The sequence below is a fragment of the Vicugna pacos genome, chromosome 4 (genome assembly GCF_048564905.1).
Source record: "Vicugna pacos chromosome 4, VicPac4, whole genome shotgun sequence".
Classification (NCBI taxonomy): domain Eukaryota; kingdom Metazoa; phylum Chordata; class Mammalia; order Artiodactyla; family Camelidae; genus Vicugna; species Vicugna pacos.
This window is the reverse complement of record NC_132990.1, coordinates 64,518,776-64,534,613: the sequence shown is the minus strand read 5'-3', so window position 1 is coordinate 64,534,613 and position 15,838 is coordinate 64,518,776. Positions and strand designations below refer to the sequence as shown.

The 15,838-nt window shown below is 47.1% G+C and overlaps 1 protein-coding gene across 1 annotated transcript in view; it reads left to right on the top strand.

Annotated features, from left to right (window-relative positions):
* Positions 1–15,838, top strand: part of ASTN2 (astrotactin 2) — an 801,670-nt gene that overhangs the window by 103,420 nt on the left and 682,412 nt on the right. The window contains exon 2 of the mRNA XM_031677473.2: positions 12,915–13,102. Coding sequence (XP_031533333.2) covers positions 12,915–13,102 — 188 coding nt within the window. The remainder of the gene's footprint in view (positions 1–12,914; positions 13,103–15,838) is intronic.

Sequence of the window (15,838 nt, the reverse complement as noted above, 5' to 3'; positions counted from 1 at the left end):
TTACAATCAAGGCTGCTATGAACACACCGAACAGGCACGGGGCTTATTTAAGAAATATAGAGGCAGATTATGCTCCCAAAGCTGTGCTGTCGGAGCCAATCAATACCCGCTCACTCTCTCAAATCAGGGCCCCGGAGATTTTGATTAGGAGGAGGAGGGGCTGGGGGGATGCAGTAGGATCCTGAGTGCCCGGAAGTTTTCAGAATCCATTTGTTCTGTTCTGCGCATGCCTGCTGAGCACCTACTCTGAGCGAGGTCTTAGGGAAATAAGCAACAAGGGCGTCAGGGCTTAGTTTTAAGAAGCTCTGAGACTTGGGGATCAGAGGGTAGGTGAGGTATGAAATAACTAGAGCGAGGATTACAGTACAGTGTGATAAACACAGTAGGGAAAGGAAGCCAAGAGCAGGGGCCCCCACCCAGCTCTGAAAGGAGGGAGGCTTCACCAGGAGAAGACATCTGAGTTGTTCTTCCAGTTAGCTATGGCTGTGTAACAAGCACTCCTAAAATCTTTGTGGCTTCAAGCAGTTTTTTAACTCATAGTTTTATGGGCTGTCATTTAGGCTGAGTTTAGGTGGACAGTTCTGCTGGTCTTGGCAAACCTTTGCTGGGCTCACGCATGTTCTTGGGGTCAGCTGGCAGTTTTGCTGGGACCTGGATCACCCAGAATGGGTTCAACAGGTTCTGTCTGGGGCATTATGGGTGAATGGGCCGTGTTTCTCTCATCATCCAGCAGGGTAGCCTGGGCTTCTTCCCATGACAATTTTAGGATTTTCAAGAGCAGCAGGAGAAAGCAAGCCAGGTACACACTTTTCAAGTCCCTGCATATGTCATCTTTGGCATTGCCCCTTTGGCCCTGCAGCCAACTCTGATTCAAGGGGAGGAGAAATAGACTCACCTCTTGATGGGAGAAAGGGGGCGGTCTGCAGTGTCACATTACAGTGGTGTAGAGGTAAGGAGCAAAGGAATTGTTGACTGTTCAGTTTACTTACAGCTGAGCTCTGACCGTTAGGCAGGCAAAAACCGGTGAGAAGAACAGCCTAGGGAGAGAGAATGGTGTGAACAAGAGCATGGAGATATATGTTTCCAAAAGCAGGGGGACAGTGAGGAAATGAACAACTGGAGACACAGTCAAGGCACAGAATGATCACTCGTCATGATTTGACCATCAAATGCCATAGGATCCAGGTTGGTGTTGGTTTGATAGAGGCTGTGGGGGCTGTTGGGTGGGATGGGAGTGAGGGTGGGAGACAGGTGGACCCATATGGTCTTAGGCTAAGAGACTTTCACCTGGTTCCTTCCACATCTGGGTCTCAGTCTCTCTAAGTACCTTCTGCACCCCTGTGCCTTAATATTCCCATCTGTGAATTGGAACAGGGAGTCTTGCCCTCTTTGACCTCTATTTTAATCTTCTATCAGCCTATATTTGTCAAGCACCTGCTATTGCAAAATATGCTGAGCTGCCAAGAGGGAATCATAGGAGATAATACTGATTCCTGGCCCAGAAGAATTTCATGATCTAGCAAAGGAAATGAGAATGATGGGCAGGTGAGGTTAGGGAACCAAGGAAGGGAGTAGAAACCTGGCAGAAGAGTTTAGAGCTCAGAGGAGGGAGAGGGTTTTTTGGGCATCACTCCAGCTGGGTTCTGAAGGGTGGGTAATGTCTGTGTGCAGAAGAAGCGATTAGAGCATCCCAGGCAGGAGGCACAGCATGAAAAAAGCCTGGGAGGCCGGGATGTGCTGGGGTCCAGTGGACTTTGGCTTGGAGTACATAGGCACTGGGTGTAGTCCAGTGTCAGCACTGGGATGAATCCATGATGTAAAGGTATTCCTCTTGGTCCAGCCCCTCCTGCCTTGCTGCACATAGCTGGTGGAGTCAGTGGCACGTACGTTCACTTTCATCTTTGTTCCTCTGTTCAGTTGCTGGGTTTTAAGGTGTCATTTTTCCTCCCTCACCCACCGCACTGCACAGTGCCACACTTTCCTGACTCATCACATTTTTGTGACCTGTCAGGTTGGGATCAAGGCATGTGGCACTCACATGCAGAACCCTGTGGATTGAAGTGAGGATGCTGGGGATTGACAAGTCAGACTCAGCAACAGAGACATAAGGAGCCATCCTGGTAACATCTTCAGGAGGGGCTGAGGGAGCCCTGGAGTTATAAGGGAATTCTATATCCTCCCTTCTTGCTGCAACATCCTTTTAGGTGTCAGGGAGGTTCTGCCTCTCACCTCTTCCAATGCCTCTATAAATTTGTGTCTCTAGCCCTGCTATAATCCTTGAAGAGCCCTGGATTACAAGGCTGTGTGATTTAGGGCAAGTTGCTACCCTTCTCTGGTCCTTATTTCCCCAGTCAGTAAAATGGTAGATTAGATCATTGATCGCTATCCCTTTGCCCTCTTTTTCTGTCGTGATTTTCCATGATCCCAGGTCATAGCCAATAGGAATGACTTAAAAAGGGTGGAGGGCACTAGGCACCAGACGGAAAGGTCTTGAAGACTTTCCAAGTAGAACGGGAAGTTTGATCTCTGTGACCTCTGCCTCCTTTCTTTTCTCTATTTGCTACTGTATCATCCTCCATGGCTCTCAGAACAACCTGATTCTTCTTGTCGTGACAGTGGTGAGACAGAGAAAGAGTGAAGAGAGGGTAGACAGCTGACAGGGAACATGCATATGCTAAAAGCGGTGTCGGCTCCTTCCGAAGCTTTATCTCCCTTAATTCCCACACAATCTTAAGAGATTGCTTTTATGATTCCCATTTTCCGTGTGAGGCAAGTGAAGCTTAGAGAGGTGAACTGAACTGGGTAAATGTCGCCCAGTGAAATACAGGAAGGAGCAAAGTGGTCTTAAAACGTCACTCACCTTAAGACAAAGTGCTTCATTATCCTCCCTCCCAGGAGAGATTTGTATCTTAAAAACAGAGGGTGCCATCACTTCGCCCTAGCAAATGTCTTTCTAAGATGGAATGTGGAGACAGAGCATCTGACTCAGCCCGGGGGATGCCAGCCCTGGTGCTTTAATCATACCCCCAGTGTGGACTTGATCCCTCAGTTTTTTAATTCAAACGTGCCAACTCCTTTTCTCAGCCCAAATTCAGGGAACACTGGATTTGGAATCAGGAAACTGGAGCTTAAATTCATGCTCTGCCACTTACTAGATGGAAGACCTTGGGAAAGTCCAGTCACCCTTCGCGGCTCAGATACTTCAGGTGAAATATGGGTCTGCTCCTAGCGACCTTATCTGTGTGGGTTTCCCGTGAGGACCACTGAGACAATGGATGAAAGCTCCTAGCTTAGTGCCTGGCTCATGAGTAGAAGTTGCTGAATGTTAATTCCCGTCCTCATTCTTAATCAGTTTGCAATGTTGTGGAATGGGGGAGGGGCGGGGAGAAAAACTCATTGACTGTCTGGATGTAATTTTTTTTAATAAAGGGAAAAAAAGAAAACAGCAAACACACAAAGGAACCAAGGGTGCATAGCGAAAGCTAAATGACAAAGAAAGAGCAGGCGAAGAAAATGCAGCAAGGAGGGAGGGAAATGGTTCAGGAGAGAATAACTAGGGGTAATGAGAATCAATTCCATCAACCCTCCATCTATTTCCAAATCTAATCTGAAACGATATGTTTTTCTCCCTTGCCAATATCTCTTAATTCTCTTCTCCTCCCTTATTTAACCGGGTATAACTGTATTATTTATCTCCACCGAGTGGCTGGGGAAAACAGTCTTGTGTAAAAGACGCAGTTCCCAAAGGAGGTGCGACTGGGCAGATTGGAGGCAAAGGCAGAGATGAGCTCTGACAGATGGGGGTGGGAAAGGAGAGGGTCTGAGGCTCTCCTGGGACTTTCTTCTCCAACTGCTACTGCAGGGCCTGGCTGTGTCACAGCCCCTGCCGTCTTTCCACTGTCTGTCCTCACCCCCACACCGTCAGGCAACCTCCCAAACCTAGCATCCCAGTGATGCCATCCTGATGCGGTGATGAAACCTGGCCTGACGTCAGGATCTTGTGGACCTATGAAATGTTCAGATCATACGCTGCCTACTGGCTTCACCAGGACCCTGATAAACCAGGAGCATTGACTCACCCTTCGGACATGTTCTTGTAACATCATGTGTCATTGGTTTTCCCTTTTCTGCTCTCCTAGATTGTGATTGACTCGAGGGCTGGAAACTTATAAAATGTGTATCAAGTGGTGCATTTATTCAACAAGTATTTATTGGACGCCTACTGCATGCTAATCCCTGGGGAGAGCAATTACCTAGAGAAACAGTCTTCTGCTATGAGTGAATGAATGAATGATGAAGTGGGTGAATGAGTAAGGAGACTGAAGCAAGAGGAAACGGTGCTGCTGCTGCTGCTATCGCTAAGTGGGAACTGAGGAAAATGCAGACTGGAATGGAGGATCTGTCAGGGCAGCAGTCAAATTCATCTTTTCATCCAGTCTATCCACAAGACCTAGCTCTGTGCCAGGCACATGTTAGACAGTCAGTAAATATCTACGGTAAGGTGCATTGCTGAACAATGGTAAACACAATTGCATTTGCTTTCAGGACAAATTGTGGGACTTTGCAGATTTCTAAGCACATTGCTAGGTGTGGCCTTATGTTCTCTCAGCACTGAATGTGATATAAGTATGACCAACCCCTCCCCACACACACTTTACAAATAAATAAAGAAAATCATAGAAGCTTTGTGACTTGTCCTCAGGTAAACTAGCCAGCTGGTGCAGAGGTAACACACAAACCTAAGCTTCCAACTCCAAAGTCAGTGTTCCTTTCACTAACCCAGGCTGTGTGATTATTGATGAAGTCAGAAAGAGGGGGATATATCCACCCACCCATTCATCTGTCCATCCATCCATCTGTGTTTCCATCCATTCATCCTCCTGCCCACCCATACATCCACCTGTTCATCCATCCATCTGTCCATGCATTTACCCATCCATCTTTTTATTTTAATTTATAGCATTTGGAGAGCTTCATTAGCCTCTGAACTAGGATTTGGTCTGATTTCATGAAGGAATCCCAAGTGGGACCTGACATTTTTTATTCTGCTAGAATATTGTCCATAGATAGAATGTGGTAACTCCCTTTTTACTTTCCTCTCTACAGAATGTTATATTGGTCTCCCTGTGTTTCCTCTGCAATGATGAGCTTCTGTATTTTCTGCTGGCATGCACCCAATGCACCCCTCTGAACATTTGCAGCCTTTCTGCTTTCTTGCCTTTGTATCATTCCTCTATCTGAAATGCCCTCTGCCACATGGCCACCTGTTGAAATTCTGCCCATCCTTTAAGACTCCTCTATGAATACCTTCTAGATCCAGCCAGAAGTTATCTCCTCTGCTCTAAGCTTCCTGCTTTGATTTATAACTACTTACAGCATGCTTTTTCTCTCTTCCTTGGACTGAGCTCCTGAGGATAGAGTTCCTCAATGCCAGATCTCAGAAAAAGTTGATTGACTAACAGAATTTTAAAGTGAGCATGTATTTGCATCTGCTACAGAGGCAATATATATTCAATGTAGAAAACGTACAGAAAAATGAATCAGAGCATGATTAAAATCACCTCCGATCCCCCCTTTCTTGATGTTCCAGTGCATTTATTTCCAGCTGTATATACACATACTTATGTCTAAACAGAATCATGAGATTGTGTATTTTCTATATAAACTTCCTCTCCCTCTCCAGAGAATGCAAGCTCCTTCAAAGTTAGAGTTCTATCCTTCTCTTCATTTGCATTCTCCAGGGCGCTGAAACTTGAGCCAGATGTTGAACACATTTCTGCAGAGTAGTTATATGGGCATCAAGTCATCACTGGCGTCCTGAGTTGCCATCTCTTCTCTCTGTCTTTTGGGGATGTCCATCTGAATTCAGATGTGAGAACAGCTCAATTCAGCTCACCAAACATTTATAGAACCCTCTACTCACTATTTGGCCACTGTGTCAAGACATGAGGGTACACAAAGGGCTATGAGGGGTTCCTTCTCTAGAACCCAGAGAGAGAAGTCAGTTGTATAAACAGGTCTTTTTAACATAAATAAATAGTGTGTTAAAATAGGATGCTATCACAGTGTGTATGAAATAATATGTAATGGATGGAACTGTGGAATGCTTACTGAGGATCAAGATTTAATGCTAAAAGCTAATTTATTTGTATTATCTCATTCTCACAACAACCCTACAAAGCAGGAGCTATTAATAATATCCTCATTTGATAGATGGGGAAACTGAGGCATGAAGAAACTGAAAAGCTTTTCCAGAGACACACAGCTTGAACACGAGGGAGCTGGGGTTCAAAATTAAGCAGTTGGTCTCCACAGTCTGTGATCCTATATGGCATGTGATATTCCCTCTTCATGGGAGCGTAAAGAGAAGATAATATGGGGGTCAGGGGAGTCTTCCAGAGCAAGGAATAGAGGTCAGTAGGAAAGGTTATTCCAAACTCTGAAAAAAAATCTTTGAAGACATTGAATTAGGAAACAGCATAGCGTATGTGGAAGATCACATAACTATTTGATCGGATTTCACATACAAGTGCAAAAAAAGGAGTGAAAAGAGGAAAAGCCAGGGGAGAGATGCAGGTGCTGTGTTGGTAAAATGAGGTTTTCTCCTGAGGGAAATCAAGAGCCATTGAAAAGTCTTCAGTGAAGGAGTGACATGAGCGTGTTTACAAGTTAGAAATTTAATCCTGGGGGTCATTTGAAGGGTGGCTGGAAGGAGGGGAGCCTGGGGACAAGGATACCTGTTGGGCTACTAGATAGTCTCCATTTGCTCCTGGAGTTTCACTCTCCATCCTTTCCCCCCCTGCTGTGTTCCTTGGAAGGCTGACCTGCATGGTTTGCTTTGCTGGGGCACCCTGGAGTGTCAGGGGTTGGCCCATGTTAGGTACCACCAAGAGATTAGCAGGTAGAGGGGAGTGAGGTTGGAGCACTTACCCCACCATCTCCATGCTGGGCCATGCCTGTCGGTAGCTGGGTGATTCTACTGGATTATACTGCCTGAAGGCCACAGCTACTGTCTGACAGCCCTTTCTTATGGCTGTGGCTCTTTCAGGGTGTTGGAACCTCCCTCCCCTTGCCTCTTTAGGCCCAACAAGCTCCATGCTGTTGCCAACTTTGAGGTACTTCATCATTGGTTTGCCTGTGATGATTAATTTCCTGTGTTAACTTGACTGGGCTAAGGGATTTCCAGAGAATCAGTAAAATATTACTTCTGAATGTATCTGTGAGGGTGTTTTCTGGAAGAGATTATCATTTGAATGGGTTAACTAAGTAAAGGAGGAAGGCCTTCATCAATGCAGGCAGGCATCATCCAGTCTTTCTAGAGCCTGAATAGAACCAAAAGGTGGAGGAAGGGTGGATTTGCTTTCTACTTGAGCTGGAACATCCATCCTTTCCTGTCATCTGACATTAGTCCTCTTGGTCCTCAGGCCTTTGGACTCAGATTGAGACTTATACCATTGGCTCCCCTGTATCTCAGGCCTTTGGGTTTGGACTAGAACCACGCCACTGGCTCTCCTGAGCCTGCAGCTTGAAGATGGCCAACTGTGGGACTTCTTACCCTCTATAACCATGTGAGCCAGTCTCTCAATATCTCTTTCTATGTGTCTGTATATGCTCTGTTGCTTCTGCTTCTCTGAGAACCCTGAGACACTTCCAAAGCCTTTGTAGGTGGTCCTGTAACTACACACTTCTCAGTAACCTTACTGAGTGTATCTTCTCTTTTCTGATGATGGCACAGAGCCATCTGAAGCAGTCCACAAGGAAGATGATGAAGGTGTGCATTAAGGCCACCACTGTAGAGATGACAGTGTAGAGACGGACATTGTAGCAATGACAATGAGGGGTACGTATTTGAGATCTATTTCCGAAGCCCACTCAGCAAGACTTGCTGCTTAGAGGTAACCACTCATGGAGGCTGAACAGCTAATGGCAGGGCTACTTGAAGTCAGCGTCACCACCTTTCCCAGCTCTTTCTGCCTGGGCGGTGAGTTCATCTCACATAATGTCTGCTTTACCCCCGGTGAGGCAAAGGCCATTTGCAAACTCATCTGAAGCGCTCTCAGGCCTTCTGTGAATAATCTGCCGGAGGGTCAGCTGGTGCTGTGGAATCTGAAGACGGGTTAGTTAGCCACTTGGGAGATGTTACCAAGATGGCTGGTGATCAGAAGAGCTGCTTATTTTCATAATGACCTTCAGGAATTAAATAAAAATACAATGAGTGCCATAGATTAGGAAGAACAAGCCAATTAAAACCGCAACACGCCTCTGGGATTTTTTATTTCTTTTCCAGGAGGCTGAAAGCTATCTGTGGCTGCTGAGGCAGGATAGAGGTCTTCCCAGAATCACTGATGAAGGCTGATCCTCTTGCTTGGCTTTAGCGGGCAGTGGAGGGGATTTGAGCCTATTGAATATTTCACGAGTTGCAGCCCAATTGGGGAGAACAGGGAAAGGTGAAAGGCAATTCCTGTGTTTCTTTATGATTCCAATATAAAACTAAGCTCTTTGGGGTGGGAGGGAGGCAAGCACTGGAGCCAGTCTACTGCCGGAAGGCATGGCGCACCAATTCTCCCACTTTAATATCTGCTGTTTCATTTTATATTCATCATGTCAGCATAATCTGCCTTTATGGGAATCATCTTGGTTTCCGACCAAATGCGTTTAGTCCCCCTTTTGCTTTAAGTTTGATTGTAATGTGACTTGAAGACTTCAATGAAATGTTTATATGGAGGGACTAGGGGAAGAGAAAGGGGAAAATGCATTTGGAAAATCAATCAGCAGGGAATTTCAAGAACTAGCCTTGGTTATGCTACTATTTCTTCGACCTGTTTTTTAATGGACACAGAACCAGTTCTCGGATCAAGTCTACCCCACCAATACCCTACTACATGCTGAATAAAGTTTACTCTGTTGCCAAACATTCAGAGCCCTTAACTCAGGGTCTGAACTACATTTGCAACCTGATGTTCCGCTGCACTCCCACTTGTACTGTGGCTTCACTGCCCTGAGATACCCAGCCACCCAGCCCATCTCTTGCGTCTTTCTGTCCTCTCAGGGATAATGAGATGTCCAACCTCGGCAATGCTCATTTCCCATGTTTTTGGAGTTGTTCTTGATCTCGAAGCTAGGAGAGTCCTGTCCCACTTTCAAGTTCCCAATAGACCTTTGCTTTTTCTTTAATTCCCTAGCAAGCCTTAACAGTACCCTCATCATCTTCTTATGAATATGTGTAAGTACATGTGTGTATGAGCGCGTATGTGTATGTATGTGTATTCACCAGCAAAGACTCAGTGATTTTTTTATTGAGCACTTATATGTGCCGAAGGACTTGCGATGTGGCAGGAGATAAGACATACGAGGTCCCTAGAGAGACAGGCGTTAAACACATGCTCAAGAAAATACACGAGGCAAATTTCTAATAGTGATAAGTCCCATAGAAAGTGTTTGTAAAGGTGACACGGTAAAGAATGGACGTGTGTGGAGAGGAGCACTTTATTTTTATTTTTACTTATGTATTTTTTATTGAGGTACCATCAGTTACAATGTGTCAGTTGCTGGGGTACAGCACAATGTTCCAGTCATGCATTTACACATGTATTCGTGGAGGAGCACTTTAGATCAGAGTGGCACAGCCTCTCTGAGCAGGTGTTGATCAGATTGAGAGACAAAGGCTGAGAAGAAGCCAGCTTGCAAGCTTTGGGTGGAGAGTTCCAGAGAGACTGGACAGAAAGTCCCTGTGTGCTGAGACAAGCGAAAGTCTGGCCTGTGTGAGGAACAGTTGTGAGCCCCACAGAGCTGGGGCACACGATGCGGGGATGATGTAGGAGGTGGGTCAGGAAAGTGCACAGTGTCCTGCGTCACATTAAATGGAGAGTGTGCACATGTGTGGGCAGTTACGTGGGGCAGGAGTAGAATTTCTGCTATTCAAGGACCATGAGCTCCCTGAAGGCAAAGCTCCATATTCCAGGCTGCTAAGCTACCTGCCATTGACTAGGTCCTCACTGTGTTGAATGACTGAACAAAGAATAAATGAATGAATGACCAACACCTGCTTCCACTAAGGCGATTTTCCCTGTGCGGTTTTGTGCCCCTTCTCCCCTCCCTGACAACGTTTTTCTTTCTTTGTAATAGAGTAAGTCCAGTGCTGCTCTCTGTGATTCAATGTTTACTGTGTTTCACACACTGTTATTATCATTTAACGTTTACTGTCTGCTGACGGTGCACTCATCGCCGTAGCAAACAGATCTCAGTCTAGTTTTGGTCCATGGGCTAATTTAGTCAAGGAAAAGGAGATGTGAGAGCAACTGGACTAGTAGAAATTATGTGGACTGGAAATCCACTGGGTCCAGCTGGGTACCAATTCACCAGTGACCTCAAGCAAGTGACTGACCCTCCATGACCCTCTTTTCTAATCTGAATATGGGATGGCAAGCTTCTTTAATGGGGGGATTTCAGGCACGGGCTTGGAGAGTCCAGGAGTAAGGGGTGCAGATTTCAGCAGGCATTTCTCTGCTTACTCTGCCTCATTCTATGCCAGGCTGTGTGCGCCAGACGTGGCCTGGCTTGGGGCTCTCTGCTGGTGCCACCCCAGGGATTCTTAGCACAGTAAGTGGCTGCCCAGTAGGCAACACACAGATCCTCTTTCTTGAGCTGCTTAATGAGAAACAACCATTTCCAGAGGCAAATCCCAGCCCTGGGTTCCCTGGACATCTGGTTCTGGCTTTGATGCACTGAGAGAAAAATGAGCAAGGTACCGAGCAAGGCCATTTACCATAATGTCTTCACGTTGCCTTGGCCCAGCTGGCCGGCTGCCAGAGGAGTCGCCGCCAAGTCTTGGGATGCTGAGGCTGGGAGGTGGGGCGGTTAGGGCAGAGAAGATGCTGGGGAGAGACCTGCTTCAGGGACTGGGCATTTGGCCAGTCTCCTCCCCAAGGCCTCACAGTGAGCTCTGGGGGTCCTTTAGGGCCTATGTTTTAGGAGCCAGTGCACTCCTGTGATGATCCCAGCCCCCCTCAACTCTTACCGTAGCAAGAGAAATCCAAGGAGGTTTCCACTTGGACCAATAACTTACTATGTTCCAGCCACTACATTTTTGCCTTGGAATGAGGTGGGAGGCTGTTGGTTTAGAGCAGAGGAGTGACATGCATGGGCTGATGCCATGGCAGGATTCCTTGGCTTCTGGTTGAGAACAGACAGAAGAGGCAAGGGTGGAAGAGAAGAGTCGAGTGAAGAAGCCCTTGCAGTAAGCTGGGAGGAGAGGGAGACACGGCGTCTTCACCCAGGTGGTTACAATGGAGGAGCTGAGAAGAGCTGTGTTTCAGGCGGCTGTTGAAGGATTTTCTGATGGACTGGATGAGGAGTGGGAGAGAAAGCAAGCAATCAAGAATGTCTCAAGGTGTTTTTCAGAGCAGCTGAAGGATGAATTAGATCCTGTCCCTATTAATAATATTAGTGATAATAAATATTAATAGCTAACTTTTTATAGCACTTATTAAGTGCCAGATGCTCTTCCCCTAAGGACTTTTGATTGTGAACTTGAAGGAGTTAGAATCTATTGGGAATGGACGATGTAAGAATAATTCAGTAGAATTTAGCAAGCTAATGTCATCTTCTCATCTCTTCAAGGTGCCTTTTCACTCGGTGTCACCAGGTATGATGGGGGCTGCAGTGAGCATGGAGAGAACTGATTAGACAAGGAGTTCCAACTCGGCTTCCTTCAGTCCTCCTCAAGCTCACGTGTGTGTGCGTACACACGAGGCTTTTGGCAACTGTAGGAATACCGACTCTAGGTCAGTTCCGTATCTTGGTCCAAAGGTCCAAGCCTCAGATGCTATTAAGGCTACTTGTCTATTGATGGATTGCCTCTGTCTCCTGGAGTAACTCTCACTTGAGGGAAGATCTGATAATTCTTCAAGAACCCCATCACTCTTCCTCTTTCTTCACAAGACACACTTATTGGCCTTGGCCTTCTAGGATATTTCCTGGGACACATCCCTTTCGTAGACAGCACTATGAAAAGATGATACGATCCTTGTGCAAGAATGCTCTTCATACTGTACGCCATCACAAGTCTTACTTAATAAGAAGCTGTTTTGGTACGATTATACTGAATGGAAGTACTGCTAAAGTGATCCTTATTATTATTTTTAAAGTATCTTCAGAGGGAAAAACAGCAGAGAGGTAAGAGTTAGGAACGTCAAGTCAGGTGATCTTACAATTGACTAGAAAGTCCTTACTTCCTGCTGGTTGTATGAGAACATTGGAGTGGGACAGTGGGTTTTTAAGTATTTTTTAAGCCGTGGAAACCTTTGTGCCAACACTGCCTTGCTTGAGAGCACAGTATGTATAATACAAGGGGGGAAAAAAGGAACTGCTCTGACTGACGCAGGAGAAGTGGCTCAGAACAACCGCTCGCTGAGCTCCTTTTCTCGGAAGGATGATCCTGAGGCAGCTCAGCTGGGCTGGATGTTCTCTTGGGCCTTCCAGGCTCTGAGGTTCTGCATTTCTGCCACGAGCATGTCCACCCTGAACTCCCACTCCTCTCATAGGTGGCCTCCATTCACCTTCTTCTAGTTCCATGGCCTCAGAAGAATGTAAGCACTTCCACCTCTTGCTTAGTTCCATTCCAGTGGTGGAGTCCAGTGAATTACCCAGTCATGTCTGGGGCTACTAGAAGGGCACCAGGCAGACCTGGGTTCAAATCCTGCCTCTGCCACTCTTGCTTGGGAATGATCTTGGCTGCAGTTGACTCATGTGTGAGTGGAAGTCATGATCTCTGGCTCATAGATTTGAGGTGGGGAAAGGCTTCCTGGTACAAGGTAGGTACCTTCTGAGCTCCTGAACGTGTGTGACTTCTCTCCTCTGTGGGGCACCGAGGCCAGGCAGGCCACTCACTCAGCGCCTTGGGTCTTGTCTTGCAGAGATGTCAGGCACGGCAGCGGACATCTCGCTGGTGCACTGGCGGCAGCAGTGGCTGGAGAATGGCACCTTGTACTTCCACGTCTCCATGAGCAGCTCTGGACAGCTGGCCCGGGCCACCGCCCCCACCCTCCAGGAGCCCTCAGAGATCGTAGAGGAGCAGATGCACATTCTCCACATTTCTGTGATGGTGAGTGAGGGGGGGAACTCTGTAGGGAGTTTGGGGGCGTGGTGGGGAGGGCTCGATGGAGAGACTGTGGAAGGAGGCAGGGGATTGCAGCAGGTGGAGGGGAAGGGCTGGCCGAGTGCAAGAGGTTAGAATGATAAACGGAAGATCAGATGGATTCTCTGGTGTCACTCGGACTGATGCATACTCATCCATCATCTGTCAGCTGTGACAAACTAATTGTGCTACAGAGAAGAAAATAAAGGGTCTCCAACTCCTTGGCCTTTTGGCCGACGTCTCTGGGAATAGCTGTTTAACATCTGTCACGTGCTTGGCCGAGGGCTGAGGTTCAGTGCTCCCAAATACAACTGGCCTTTCCAAGGATGACTGAACAAACCAAATTGGAATGGGACTGCCCTTTCCCGAACGCCCTTCACATGCCAGACGCACCCTTCACGACGCCCCTGCCGTGCAGACAGCCCATGGTGGCCTCCGACGCTGGACTGGGCGTGGCCAGCACTACTGCACACGGAAGCCCCTTCTTACCCTCACTGTATAGTTGTGAACACTGAGTCAGAGGGGCAGAGATGCTTCCCCAGGGTCGCGTAGCTAGGAGGAGATGGAGCTGCTCTTGGGTGTTTGAACCCGTCCATGTCTGGCTACAAACACTGAACTCTGTCCTCTACACCCCGTTTCTCTCAGTGCGGGAATTTGCTGACTGTCTACCACATGTCCACACTATGCTGGGCGTGTTCGTGGACATTTTTTCACTGCATTCTCACCAAGAAGTCTGGCGTGTCACCTCCATACTAGGGAGGAAGTTACAGACACAGAGAGATGACGTGACCTTCCACCTCTGTTGGTCCCGTGATCTGGAACTCTCTGAGTCTGCTGCCTCCTCTCGGACAGTCATGTGTGAGAAACACTGGACCCCTTGCATCTGTGGATGACAGAGAAAGCTACAAGGGCGGGAATCCCTTCAACAGTAGTCTAAAATGTGGGTAGGCTCATATTAATGATTTATTTAAAAAGCAAAAAAAATTCACAATGCGGCATGCACAGGGTCTCATGGGCTCAGGAAGAAATCGGATAATAGCTACAGCTGACATCCGTCTAGTGCCTTTTACTCCTTAGCCACTCTTACATTATTTTCTCCTTTAGCAGAGCTCTGCCAGATGTATGAGGGTAGGAAATGCTATTCCCAACCTTTGGGCGAGGAGGGTGCGGCTCAGAGAAGGGAAGGGATTGGCCTAAGGCTACTCAACAAAATAGCCCTATGACCCAGCGCGTCATTCCTTCCTCCCATTCAGTAGTTGACAGTATGTATCAGAGCCTACGGTGGAGCAGATCTTGGCTTTTGATCTCTGTTCTCCTGGTCCCTCTTCAACCTGCGCTGTGCATCAGACATTCCGATGAGGGATAAGTGCCTGGAAGTTTTCTCTTTTTGGAAAAACACACACATACCCCAGCCAGACAGCCACGTTAAATTTGGACCTAACGCATGCTCATCACGTGGAGGAACAAATCAAGGCCTTTGTGTTATTCGTGGAATGAGTGTGATAGACTTTTCCCATTTTTATATTTAGCGACTGATGCAGCCACACACCAAGCCAAGTGGGTGCCTGCATGCTAACTTTGGGTTGCAAGTTTGTAAGCACCATTTCAGGGTACTCACTGAGTTCCTCATGGGGCTTGGGGCACCATCTGGTGTTAAGAAGGCTTGACAGGGAGTGACTGTTCTTCTTTTAATGTTTGAGAGTAAGACTCGTTTTCAGCTAATATTTATTAAGGCTTTTCTGTGTTTCAGCACAGCATTTATTTTCATACGTCCTTCCCGCAACCCAGTGATAGTGTTATCTCAATGAGAAACGAGTCTCGTGTGGGCTTCTCTGCTTCCAGGCCCAGGGTTAGTTCCACTTAATCAGATAATCTCCCAAAACTGTAGGTGTTCCTCACTTTTTCCTACTTGGTGAGTTTAGCTTGGAAAGAGAACTCCCTAAGACCCAGATGTCTCTCAAATTCCGTGTAATTCAGGACACGGCTAATAGAGTAGGTCAGGCAGAGGTTGGCACTCTCCAGACCCCCCCTGCCCACAAACTGGAGTGGCCCAAGGCTACCACCTTGTGGTCCCACCAGGTCTTTCCCCATTCATGCTCCAAAATCTTGACCGTTCTTGTCCTCAGGAGACAGTCCTGTCTGAGAAACACGGGACCCCTTGCATCCGTGGATGACAGACCAGCCTCTCAGGAGTGGGCTCAGAGAACACTGCCCTCTGTGTAGAGGTGGGATGGCATGGAGCCTATAAGCATAGATACCCGAGCCCGAGTTCCTGGGTGTAAAGTTCCACTCTGCCACTTAGCACTCTGGCGATGTTGGGCAAAGTTTTGAACCCCCTCTATGACATGTTTTGTCATCTATAAAATGAAAGTTATACTCAAACTTACTGTGTATCAGAGGAGCTTGGCATATACGGGCATTAGCTTTTATTATTAGGGACAGTTTTATTATGGAGACGTGCTGTTGTGTTATACCTTTCACAGGTGGATAAGCTGAGGTCCAGATACACATTAGGACTTGTTCAGGGTTCCCCAGCCAGTCAGTGGGACTTGGCCTGGAGGACAGGCCTCTCTGGGGCTCAGTCTCTGTCCTGGCCACTCTGGCCACAGATAATTCAGCAAGAACTAAAAGAGTGTTTGCTTCCCACCACAACTTCACTTTCCCAATCTTTAAAAAAAAACATTAATATTTTAATTTTTAAAA